We start from the raw sequence: 14,009 nt of genomic DNA, 5'->3' as shown, positions 1-14,009 counted from the left end.
CTACCGATTAATCGTGCATTCCTATAGTGCGTATATATGAACATTCAGGTCTACATGTTTAGAAGCTCTAAATTAAAACACTGTTCTTCAAAAAGACAACCAAAATATTAGATTGTTTTCCAAACCTGTTCTCAATATCATCTTAATGCTGTATACCAAAATACATTGCAGACGGCTGTTATATTTTCTCCAATTGATGTGTGTTGGTTAGTGCTTGGCCGACTCCGAGATTCACAAATTGAGTCAGTGCACATAAGTATGACTTTTAGAGGCGCTGTCATTGTGAGACTCTGTAAATGTAAGTCAAATCTTACATTTCCTCTGATGCATTAAGTTTTAAAAGAGCTCCAGTGGAGTTATATTAGTAGGCCTCTACTTTCAATTCTTCCGCTTGGTGGGATATTTGAGCGTCGTGGCACACGGATGACCTTGGCTTACTGTACAAGGGGGTTGAGTCAGAAGGAATTGGTTATGAGTCCCTTGAGATCTGGGCGTTAAACCTCATGGCTTGTCCAGACTCAAGGCTGTCTGGGTAGAATGCTACACCCTCTTAGTCTACATGTCATTGAAATGTTTTAGTTCCGCACTCTGTCTACATATATCTCCTGAGTTTAGAATTATTTGAATATCATATGAGGGCTGGTTCATTTCAGAAGTCCCAATGAGACAGCCACCCACCCATTTCTTGCCAGATTGTTAGCGGGAAAATAGTATGCCATAACGTTGATTGTAACCGTTGTATACCTCCTTTCAGTCTGCCAGCCAGTGTTGAGTTCCCCCGGTCTCTCTGAGAGGAACATGATGACAGGCTCTGACTGAGGAAGCTGACACTTTCTAGTCATGGTTATTTTATATGTCTGATACAACCCGCAGGGTTTAATCCAATAAAAGCACGCTCACCGGCTTTATTTAAAACCTCTGAAGAAAGAAAAATATGGCTAAATTTAAACCTGAGCCATGAAAAGAAAAGAAAAAAATCTTTGTCGGAAGAACACCCACCTGTTGGATGTTTGAAGTGAAAGTAGGGCTTGGTGTAAGCTACTTGTGAAGCACAGTGTGCTGTGAAAAAAATATCACAGAGAACACAGTGACAAAAGACAGAGACCGTCTAGCCTCTCTGGCATGGGGAATTACTCCACACACAGCAGAGCTCAAGGGGCAGGGTGGATAGGCTTTGGCATGGCTCAGACTTTGCATGAGGCGGCCTCAACTTTGGTCTTTTCCAATCACCAACAGCCAAAGACAACCTCATGATGTTGACTGGGACAGTGGCCAAACATGTAGCCGGCCCTGCCTCATTTTGACCAATCTCTGTGGAGGGTGGCTGGTCTATACCACTTGTTCATCCATTTCCCTCTGCCTCCTCTCGTACCCAATCCCCCTTTTCTCTTCTGCTCGTACATACACTCATCTTCGAATTGATTAACACACCCCCTATATTGTATTACATAATCCCAGGAGGATAAATGGATTTGGGGGAGCTCATGACCTTTCCTCTTAACACCAAACGTAGGCCAGAATTTCCACTTGCATATAAGATATCTTATGATATATACAGTATACATATCTAATGGCTGAGTGCATGTTTCCTTATCCTCATGCCAAAATATCTAATTTGTTTCATATTTAGCTCCACTCATAAGAGCAGGGTTTAAGGATGGCAATGTTCGTCGGTTCAAACCAATTTGGTCCAGTTGAACAGCACTATACTCTTTTTGTGCTACAAAATGCCTCCACCCCCCGCTCCCCCCCCCCAACCCAACCCATCAAATTATTGTTCTTGTACTCAGACTTAGGATACAGTATAACAAACAAACAAGTTTCCACTCTCCTGTCTTTCTACCCCGGTCCTCTCCTGGCCTTGTGTGTGACCCTGGCGCAGGCATGCAGGGAATGCTCAACACAGGGTTCGGCCGGTCAGCACCACATACCTGTGGCGTGGCACGACAGGGCTTTGGGGGTAATGTGGCGCGTGTGCCACTCAGTAGCCCTGTCTAATGTCCAGCCATTGATGGGTTCAGACATGCACACTAATCCACTCAGTGATGAGTAGGCCATCAGTCTGATGTCTGCTGCAATGCTGCCAAGACTCAGATACAGTAGATTCAGATTCAGATACAAAAGCAGGAGAACTCTTTGTATCCAAGAGAATGTTGGAGCCTTTATGGACTGGCGTTGGTTTAAAGTAAGTACTATCTTTTGCATCTCTTTGATTATTATCCTTTCATTTTGGATAGCTATCATTGGTGCGACGAGACATTTAACACTTAAGCCCTATTCAAAACATTTTGAAATATAGTTTAGAAAACTGTCACCTATAACGCAAGCCTGAATACTGCATGAATGTTAGAGTGAAAGCAATTGCCTATGCATTCCCATGATATTTGTTACACACACACACACACACACACGTGAACGCACGCACGGGCGCACACACACAGTCATGGAACCTTGCATACACACTCATCCATCGTCTGCTCCCAGGTCCACCTATTCACCATTACATTTTGGACTGTTTTTGTAACAAAACAAGACCTAATCCTAAATTCAGGGAGCTGTGAATACCCCTGAACAAATGGGAGACAAATGAGAAGGATTAGCAAGGGCCTGTGAAAGAGTGTAGGGTTTGCCATTGATCTACGGTGGTCCTGTTCTCTTTCAGGGCCACTCGGTTTGAAAACCCCACTGAGTAAGAGCATACAGGGCCACTCTACAGCCCCCTAGGCCACCGAGAGACACACAACAGGGCCACTCTACAGCCCCCTAGGCCACCGAGAGACACACAACAGCCACAATTAGTCTCAGAGGCTGTAATCGCAATTCAATAAGCGCTTTAAAATTGCGCCTTGGTCCCTCAACGCAGCTCCCCCCACCCCTCCCGTTCCTCCCATTTTCGTCTACATACATCAGATTGGTATTATGAGTGCTGAGGGCTCTCTTTTTTTCTACTTCTTTCCCACCCACCGCAGCTCTTTTCAGCCGCTGTGAGAGAAAATGACCACACAGGGTTTCAAAGGTTCGAGAGGCTCTGGGCTGTTGTCGCTGAAGCAGCATGACTTGTGCCCCTGTAGGTTTTGACCAAGGCCCCTTAAAATGGGCTTCAATTATTATGTTTTTGTTGTTTTGTTGTTGTTTTATCCTCTGTCCCTCAGCTGCACATTAAATACACTTTTAAGGACACAATTAACACAATTAAGTACACTTCTTTGCAATGGGTGGTGCATGTAACACCTTTATAATTTATGGATGATGTTTAATAAGTTACATTTTAAACAATAATTATTTAACTGAAATTGAAATCATTATTGCCTAACTACTGAAAAGGCATTTGAAAACTTGAAGACACAACATAATATACCAGGTAATTAGCCTATATTCTTTTATATTTTAGCAACAAAAACATGCATGACAGGTTTTCCTTACGTCACCCTTTGCACCCACCTGATCAGGCACAGACCAGGTTTCAAAAGCAACACCTGTGGTTGTTACATGAACTAGTCATTGCAGAGGAATTGAGGATTGCCCACTTCCATTGGAACATTCCACCGTGATTTTGAACAGTGTTTGGGGTTTTTCTCTTTGCTACTTGATCAAAGGCTGCAGCTTTTGATCAGGACTGCCAACGACAACAAGAGGGATCCTCTTGTTTCGTTGGCGAGCACACTGACAGGACAGTGGTGGAACAATGATAATTACAGGCTCCCATTTTGTGTCCCTGGAACTGGCATAAACAGACTGCCTCACCTTTAGGCCAAGAAGAAAGGAGAGATTCTTGCACTGTGAGAGGAAAAGATGAGAAGGAGAAGAAGAGAAGGGCGGAGGAGCAAGGGAATAGGCAGAAAATGGGATTGCTTTGTGGCGTTCATGTTTCAGAGTGTCTTGTTCAGCTGGAGGAAGATGCAATTGTCTTGTACACCTGCTGAACCTAGTACTGTATACATCCTTTCAGCTTTGAAACACATGCACTCATGCACAATACACATACACATACATACATAAGCTGAGTACAAATCTCATAATGTTGAAGCAGTTTTAAGGACCCATTTTTAGGTCAGTGCAGTAGAGCATACTTTTTGCCTTTTTTTAACAACTCCCATTTTAATCCAATACATACATACATGTATACACACACCTCGTGTTTTGAGCTTGTAGATCTGCTATGTTACTATTTTTTAATTTGAATCTCGATTTTTTTTTATTTTGGACATAGAGGTTTCCACCCTGACAGAGACGATATATTAATTATAGTATCTCATTTTACTTCTCATATGGCGTCCCAAAGTTGCATGGCTGAATAAAATGTGCATGGCAACAGTCTCCCCAGACCCCCCACACTGATCTGATGTGTCTGTGTTGCCAGACCCAGACCTCTGGAGTAGAACTACAGTGCGACTTGGAGCCATTCTGAACAGACATGTACCCCATCACAGCAATCTCACATTATGACAGGCTGAAAGGTTGGCCTTTATCCACCCCAAACAGCCACTATTCATCCCCAACCCTCCTTTCTGTCTGCTGAAAAGCCTGAATGGTCTCCCATGCTGCCTGAGGGCCAGTGTGTGTAAATGACCATGATGCTGCATCGGAGACCTCATAACCACAGACCTTTCAGCAGACAGGGGAGGTCCTCCTCATCAACCCCACTCCCGCTGTGAGTTTTGTCAAGATTATGATGAAGAGGGGGATTATGTGGTCGAGCTCTGATGGAGATGTTACCAAGCCTTTATGATCAGTGCTATGAACCGCGCAGGAGGAGAAGAACACTGTTATTGCAATTCCTGACTTTGACAGTGCAAATGCTAATGTGAAAATGTTGCATGCGAATGCTAGCAGGAGGGAGTCAGTCATTTATGCACGTTTTTATTGAAGTTCACCAAACTGAGCATGGACCAAGACACTCAAATTATTTACTTTCCTTTTCCGTTTTTTTTGTTTTTGTTTTTTCAAAAGGACTGAAAGATTTGAGAGTTTGGCCTTATACTTGCAACTTACTATATCACTGGCCAACAAGTCAACAATGTTGTAAATACATGATTGAAGAGGTATACCGATTTCCCAATGCAGTAACATACAATATGGATATGGTCTTGAATACAGTTTAATTTTCCCTTTTTTTCTTGTTTTTACAATGGGGCTACAGTACGATCCAACGCAAAAAGTAAACAATAATAATAATAGACATCAAACAGCTATACAGTACAAAAAGTTTAAATATATTAAATGTTCTATTTGCAACAGTTGTGAGAAAATGTTAGACGTGACATAGACATGATGTGTAATAACCAGGCACTACTGTATAGTGTATATGCACGGAAATAACCGATTTATAGTTGCTGGTTGCTATGCAATGTATTCTTCACCTATACAGTATCTAAAATGGACAGAATGATCCAAATCTATTATAAGTCTGGACCAATTATCAGAGAGCTGATGAGTATCCTTCCACGTGTTCTCTACTATTGACGTCAGAGTGGTTATGCATTGGTTGGGATGGTAGTAGAAGCATATTGAAAGGAACTGACCTAAGCTCCCAGAAATAATTTCAGAGTATCCGTCTAAACCTAACTCCGCCAGATGGGGCAGTAGAGTACTCTCTACTGCCCCATGTGGCGGAGTCAGGTTAGACATGTCCCCCAGTAGCTAGAAATGTTCTGGTTGCGTCCCTGTACTTCTAGCCTGGTAAACCATCCCCGGTCGCAGAATTCACATTTCACGTGTCTTCCTCAGAAGACACGTGAAATGTTAATTCCTCGACCGCGGATGGTTTACCGGGCAGGAATACTTCTACTGTGACAGGAATGATACATCAGTCCATGTACTGGAGTTTAGTATAATGTCTGTTCAAAGTTCATTCAGCTGAATTGTCATTGTCTCTTATCCAGCGATGACAGCACTACAGTATATCCCAAATGCCGGTAAAGATACAAGACTTTGGACCTTTTTTTTATAATGATGACGGTTATCATTTCAGATTGACAAGTAACACTTTCAAGTCCTCTCCCAAAACGAGTCCTTTCTTTATTAAACCTACAATAAGCTAGTAAGCTACTTGACACACCAATGTACCAACATTGATGTTTCCCTTCTCTGTTCTGTTGTCTGTCTTACAGCCCGGTGAGGTCACACAGATGAAGAAGGAGGCCCATTGTCGTCAGTAGAGGCCAAAGGAAGCAGGGGCGGCGAGAATCATCTTGTAAAGTCATCACATCCAATCAGGTGAGCTTAAACTTCAATTACAGGCTTGCTATAACAGAATTATAGCATTTAAGTACAGAAGCATTGGAGGATAATATAGTTGTACAGCAATGGTTAGCATTTATTGGGCCTTACACTGGAAAACAATAACTTAAACGTAAATATTACCCCTACTGGACCGTGACCTCATAAAACAAGTATTTCAAACCTCATTGAATGCACATATATGAGATAGGAGGATGAAATGTTTAAAATGATAGTCGCCATGACTAGATCAACACCCTTGTGAAGTGCAGAGCCTGAAGCCCAACTGTGGGTCCGAGTTCATGGCCGGTCAGCTATGAAGGGAGCATGGGCAGGAAGTGAGTGGACGGGTGTCTTCTCCGGGCTTTGTGGCCTCGCCGCGGCTTCCCTCGGCCGTTCAGCGAAACAAACATCTGCCTCCCGCCGTGCTTCCATCGCAGGGAGGAGTACGTGTTGTAGCCGTTCTCCTCGATGCGTTCTTTAAACTTGCAGTTGGGGTTGTACTTCATCTGTGGAGGTGAAGGGAGACACGGTGCACAAAGGTCAGAGTTGTATAGTTCCCCGCCAAACGGCATGCCTTTGCCTTTGTTGTGAATACGGAATTTGGTCTTTGGAAAGCCAGCAAGTGTTGTTGTGTTATGTTTTTGCAGAGCCTGAATCAGCTCAATATAACCTGCTGAGCTTTTTAATCTCCTTTAATCTCCTTTAGCGTGATGTTTTAAATCCATGCGACGAGATCTTTTCACAGATGCACGCCGATCTGCGGCTGTAATAAGATAGTCAACAAATCCACTTTCTTATGGGTGGTTACCACCTCTTATCAGTTAAGTCAGAGTGTGTCTGGAAAGATATGGTTTTGACAAGAGGTTCGGGTGCATTCCCTAGTGCTACTACAGATTGCTATAGTGCTGCCCTCACACAGATAGCATCATGATAACAAGAGCGTGGCGGGATCCACCTGCTTATTTGTCATTAAGGGAGGATTCAGAGCTGAGTAAAGGGATGGGCTGTATCTGTCTTGTTTATGATGTGGTGGGTTGAAGTGACTGCCACTCATCTTATCACCACTCACTGACTGATTGCCAGTCCCTGATTTCTACCTGTCCCAGATTAAAAACATGTGCTAGACACCACACACCTTAAGTGTGTGTGTGTGTGTGTGTGTGTGTGTGTGTGTGTGTGTGTGTGTGTGTGTGTGTGTGTGTGTGATTCCTCACAAAGAGAGGGAGTTACTTTGTAGAGCTATGTGCACAACAACACAAACTGGCAGACGGCACGCAAAGGCCTCCAGAGGAGCCCAGCTGGCTCTTTGTCATCGTAGATCAGGCTCCTTGTCTCCGCTATCTATTTTGACAGTGGGACAAGCCTCCTCAAGCATCGCATGCAACCCCAACCTGCAGGTATCATCATCTCTGGCCCAGGTGTACAGGCATGATTGATACTACCACTCTGACCTTTCTCTGGAGTCCAGAGCAATTCTCTAGTACCCACACACTTGTTTGACTCTGTAGAAATGAAGGAGGAAACCTCAAGAATCTCCTGTTGGGGGAGTCTGGATTCCCTCGACAGGAGTGTGGGTAGAGAATTATTTGGGAATCCTGTTCTCTAAACTGCCTCACCCTGGCCAGCCTGATGGAGGGGAAAGGAACTGGTTGGAATAACGTGTTCCTTCCACGTTACTACGTCCAACCGGGGAAACTCCTCCTGTCAGGTGAAAAGAAGCAGCTTTGACGCTCATGCATTGAAGGAAGCGTGAGGTCAGTCCGTTGTTCTCCCCAGGTTGGCGGAGTGTAGAGCCCAGGATTACATTAGATAATTGATACTGGGTGAAAAAATGGGCTACAAAATCGCGGGATAAAAACTATAGAAAAAAAGCCTATGTAGTGGTGGAAAAAGTACTCCCATTCTAAGTATCAATACTGCAATGTAGAAATACTCTGTTACAAGTAAATTCAAACTACAAAGGTATTTGGCTTCAAAATGTATGTAAAGTACCAAAAGTAAAATACATTGTTCAGATTCAGAATGTCCCATTTCAAGTTTTCAAATGTATCAAAATCTTTTGAAATGGCCGAAATGTATATAGGTTAATGCATGTTTTGCAATAGTAAACAAAATCTACAAAGTAACTAGTAACGCTAGTAATGCTAGTATGCTGACGCACCATATACTGTACATATACGTACAACTCAGGTACCAAGAAACCCCTTTACCTGTCCTTTTTGTGGAAAAAAACTTACTTTATTTTCCTGATCTCTTTAGTCCTTACCCCACCCCCCCTCTTCCTACTCACTGTTTTTCTTGGAAAAATGACACTATGGGAACTATGCACAAAAACTGTAATTTCACCCACCTTTTTTTCCTGTAAAAGTGTGATTATTCTTCTAACTAAAGTGTTCAAATAAATATAGTGAAGTAAAAGTAAAAAATTACAATGCAATATAAAGTACAAATAAAAATGGTACAGTACTTAAGTAAAATCACTTTCCACCATATATTAGGAGCCCCTCCCAACCCCCCCATCTTGACCGTCAGAAACAATGTTGCCAAGTACCCACCGATCCAAAGAGTGTGCCTTTCTTGGACATGGCTAAGTACAGCCCAGTGCTGACAGATTTGATGGCGACAACTCCCACACTGACAGATCGGATTTCCATCAGACCTGAAAAAGAAGAAGAAGAAAAAAAGGGGTAGGTGGGGATGGGGTTGGGGGGGGGGGTTGTCTGTGTTAGAAACATCGAGCTCTGGGATTTTCCCCATCAAAAGCCACTCTATCATTAGCGATTAGGATACCAGACGAACCATATGCTCTGGGGAGGGCGAGCTTTTTTATCCCCAAGACAAGAGAGGGGAAAAAGGCACGCACGCACAAGCACACACACGCACACGCACACAATGGCCCATTTAAGAGATCTCCCTTTGTGAGATGGCTGTCAGAAGCCGAATTCTAAACAATTAAAAACAGTGAGAACAAGTGGTCAGATTTTGTTCATGTCAAGAAAGGGTGGTGCCACAAAGCAGTGCATAATGGATAATAAGTCAGTTATAGGTAACATCATATTATGTAACAAATATTATTTGTTTATATTATTTATTATATATTCTTTGTAAATTAAGCTTTTAACCACTTGGTGTCCCTATTTTCAGGCAAGTATCTTTTTTTGTTTTTCTCCTTGCTCTACCTCCCTCTGCCCCCCGCATACGCATACCAGGACACATTAAGGAAAAAGATAATCTCACAATAGAACAAACCAGGGCACTTGGGGAACTAATCAACAACAAACAAATCGTAATCAAGCCAGCAGACAAAGGCTCCTGCATACTAATTATGGACAGACACCAATACCTGTTAGAAGGTGAGAGACAGCTCAACAATCAGGATCATTATAGGCAATTAGACCAACCAATTTACATAGAGACAGCCGTAAAACATCGTAAACAAACTGAGGGGGAAAAAGCACATAAATGCCAAACAACATCAATATTTAATAGGACAGGACAGCCCACGAGCTAGTATATTTTATCTTTTACCAAAAATACACAAAAGCCCGGATTCATGGACAATACCATATGAAATTCCACCCGGGAGACCAATTGTGTCGGACTGTGGCAGTGAGACTTATCAGACAGCAGAGTTTATTGAATACTTCCTAACACCCCGGTTTTATAAAAGACACTTACGATTTTGTGGACAAAATTAAAGCTATTATAGTAGGAAGGGAGGCCTTTCTGTTTTCAATAGATATAGACAGCCTCTACACAAACATTGAGACAGAAGCAGGCCTACTAGCAGTTAAAGAAGTCTTTAGTAAATACCCAGACGCAAATCGACCAGAGGAGGAATTACTTCAATTACTAGACTTAAATCTAACCCAGAATGATTTTTCCTTTAACAACAAGTTTTATTTACAAATCAAAGGGACGGCCATGGGAAAGCGATTTGCACCATCTTATGCAAACATTTACATGAGCATATGGGAGCAGACAGCACTAGAAAAATGCAGACTTAAACCAACACATTATTATAGGTTTCTGGATGATATATTTGGAATATGGGAACATAGCAAGGAAGAATTCCAGGAATTTATTGATGTTCTAAATAGCCATCATAGATCCATAACGATAAAATTTGTGACACACACTGAAAGGATTGACTTTCTTGATGTAACAATCTTCAAGGGCCCAAACTGTGGTTTACAATATGTCGGAGAAACGGGTAAAACAATAGGTACAAGGCTGGGACAACACAGATACAATATTAACAATGGAAAAAAGACAACCACAAGGTTTGTGCAACATTTCATGGCTCACGGCATTGAAGCTCTAAAATGCGCTGGACTTCAACACAATCCCAACTGGACAGTAGGACAAAGACGTTTTAATGAAAAACAGTGGATTAAGAACCTCAACACGGATTTTCCTTGTGGCTTAAACATGCCTAAAATCAAATCTTGAACACAACAAAAACTTAAACTCAGGATTAATGCATTTATTCCTTGCATTGTGCCTACATGTGTAGGTACAGTGCACTGAAGTTTTTTAATCCCCCCCCCCCTTCCCTTTTTTCTTTGCTGAAAACAACAAAATGATGGAGAATTCCCCAAAACAAGCTTCACACACTGATTTACACCTGTAAACCTGTTGTGACAACAGAATTGATTCTGATCAGGGACGGTTCTAGGCAGGGGTGGCCACCCAAACATGCATCCTGCCCACCCAATCAAAAGTTATGGGGAATATTTATTTTTAGCCAACATACCACAGAATATCTGTACCATTGATCATTTCTGATTTGGTGGGCATCATTTGTAGAGAAATTTACACTGTTTGCCATCAGTGCTGTTAACCGGATGGAAATTGGGTTCTGATAAACTGATATGATGATGGCATAGTTTTCTATGCATTTCGGGGGTTTACAGGAATTTGATAATAAAAAGTCGGCGCCCTCTACCGATATTGGCGTCAGACTTTGGTGCTCACCCCCCCCCCCCATATATTCGTCCTGCCCACCCTAGTAGGTCAGGCTAGAACCGACCCGAATCTGATTCTGATATAGGCTCTGATATATAGGATCAATGAACATAATGTCAAATATTTCAAACACATTCAAAAGTTTCTAAAATAAAAAAAACGCATTAACACGTTAAAGTATATAAGGCTTCAGGGGTTAACTATCGATCACTATCGCATACAGACAGCTGACGCTGTCTGATATCAGATTTGCTACTATACTGTTTACGTTTTGATTTAATAGGGTTTAATACTATTGGTGTTCCTAATATCAGCTCAGATACAATGAAATTGGAGAGCACTCGCAGTTTCCGAATACATTCTGAGCCAGACAAGATTTTGCTGTGCTCACTGGTGTGCATCCAGCCATGGTCCCTAGTGTATCGTCACCATCTAAGTAGTCTGCCTCACACGCTGTCCTAATACGCACGCACACACACACACACACACACACACACACACACAGCAGTGGCTCAGGTGGTAGGGGGCGGCCGCTTGGGAATCGGAAGATTCCAGGCCCCAACTCCCCATGGGTTAGTGTTGAAGTGTCCTTGAGCAAGACACTGAACCCTCTGTCTGCTCCCGGTGAGCAGGTTGGTGCCTTGCATGGTCTGGTTTGCCCTGCCATCAGTGTGTTTATGAATGAGTGAATGTACTGCACATTGTAAAGCACTTTGGATAATCTAAATGAGCCAACACACTCACTCGCTCACACGCACATGCACGCACGCACGCACACGCACGCACGCACGCACGCACGCACACACACACACACACACACACACACACACACACACACACACACAGAGACACAGAGACAGACTCTCGGAGAGTCTCACATGTCTGCCTGCATCATTGCCTTGTCGGCTTCTCTGCATCTATAAACTCCTTTGACTCCAGATGTGACACTCCTGTCCCGGTGATGCGCAGTGTTGTTTACTAGGGGACACAAACGCAATGTCTGAAGGCCACTTAAAGAGCCTCTCTAGCACACTTCACCTCATGAAAGAACTGGCAAGCCTGTGGGCTAATTGTTTCCTCTGGGCACTGATTGCAAACAAGTCCCATGTGGCTCGCTCTTGATCTGGTTTTAGTCTGCGTACGAAGAAGAAGAAGAATCGCACATGAGCATTGTGATGGTTACGACAGAGGGAATTGTTTTGGACATGACCTGAGGATCTCACCACAGGGGCCTGAATAGAGGCTAATTGCTGAAGATTAAGTGCTGTCTTGGATAACTCTTCCAGGTTTTATTTGCCCAGTCTCACCTTCAAAGGCACCCTGATGTGGCCCCGCTATCTGATCCCAGCACAACACCTTTTTTTTGCACCCATGGAAACCCACATTGAGGAGAAAACATCTGAAGAAACATCCAATCTTTTTTTCTTTTTTTCCCCCTTCAACTTTTACAGCCTTGGCACTGCAGGATGTTTCTGTAAAAAAATAAATATAAAAACTATGAAAAGAAAACAAGCTAACAGATGGGTTGTTGGCTTTGGACGGACCCTGTAAACACAGCAACACATCAAGGTGCTGAAGGACGGGCCGACCCAACACTGGTAGAAAAGGTGGCAGGAGCCATAAAGCCAGTAGAGCAGCGCACCGCTCTCCAGCCGGGGGGGGGGGGGGGGGGGGGGGGGGTTGTGTGCGTGTTCGTGTGTGTGTGTGTGTGTTGTGTGTGGGGGGGGGGGGGGGTGGAGGGTTTGGGAGTGTGTTTCCCAGCAGTGGTGCTGGTTAAACCCATCCAGCGATGAAAAGTATATATGCATGCACTGGGGGTTGAGCAGGTGCTACGCTCTCTCTCTTTGCATTGCCATTTTACCCTCCCCATTTATTTATGTAAATCCAGAACTTTGTTTGGAAAGAAGGGGAGAGTTGAACTTGGCACACAGGCTCGATTTAATAAATGTTTGCGGTAAGGCATACTTCGGCAGTCTCTGGGTGCTCAAACTTCTGCATATACAGCAGCTTTTGGTTGCACTCGCTATGACGGTTTACAACACATAGTGTAACTAAGGAAAGGTGGCCTGCACTCTATGATGTCAGTCATCTATAATTGTACCGTGATGTCAGTGCTATGATGTCATCTCCATATTTGGGCAAAATGTCATCTCAATCCATTGTCTTCTGTAAAGTTCTAAAAAAGAAAAAAATAATATACTTCACAATAAGTGAATATGGTGGCTGGCAGTGTGCACTATATGGATAGTTCCAGTGGTTTGCAGCATTGCCACATCATCTCAGATTATCCTAAACTAACTAGTGAAACACTGCGAAGCATCCATCGGCTCATGGATGGTGATGGCTTCTCCCATCACCATCACCTGTCCTGTTTCTTATAGGATTCATTTGCTGTGACCAACATACTGTATGGTCTGTGTCACCAGCAAACCTTTGCGCTCGTGCGTGCGTGTGCTTCGGAAATCTTTTTGAACAACGTCTGAACATTACTAATCGTGCTTGGCGAGTGAGGTCACCTCCACGTGTTGCAGACACAAAGAGATGGGAGGGGAAAAAAGGGGTAAAGAAAACATAGAGAAGGAGACAGGGTAAACAAACACAACCCTTGTTGAGTGTCTTTCTTCTCTGTTAGGGATAACCCTCTGTGGCCCACAGCTGCGGGGAAGGAGGGTGTGACTTTAGTAAGGTCCATCTAGGTATCAGGCCAGCTGCAGCGCTAACATGCCTCTGATCCCCCAAAGGAACGTTGACACTTTGATGGCAGCCTCTACTTTATAAGCTGTGTTTACAAACTTGGGTACGGCGTATCTATGGCGGCA

At 43.4% G+C, this 14,009-nt stretch overlaps 1 protein-coding gene across 1 annotated transcript in view; it reads right to left on the bottom strand.

Annotated features, from left to right (window-relative positions):
- Positions 1-5,684: 5,684 nt before the first annotated feature.
- The window catches only part of fgf22 (fibroblast growth factor 22), a 39,232-nt gene continuing 30,907 nt past the window's right edge, over positions 5,685-14,009 (bottom strand). The window contains exons 2-3 of the mRNA XM_083767058.1: positions 8,778-8,881; positions 5,685-6,728 (exon numbers count right to left, since the gene is read on the bottom strand). Coding sequence (XP_083623184.1) covers positions 6,534-6,728; positions 8,778-8,881 — 299 coding nt within the window. The 3' untranslated portion in view covers positions 5,685-6,533. The remainder of the gene's footprint in view (positions 6,729-8,777; positions 8,882-14,009) is intronic.

This window comes from Protomyctophum parallelum, assembly GCF_964188405.1.
Source record: "Protomyctophum parallelum genome assembly, chromosome: 6".
NCBI lineage: Eukaryota > Metazoa > Chordata > Actinopteri > Myctophiformes > Myctophidae > Protomyctophum > Protomyctophum parallelum.
This window is presented reverse-complemented; position numbering and strand designations above follow the sequence as displayed.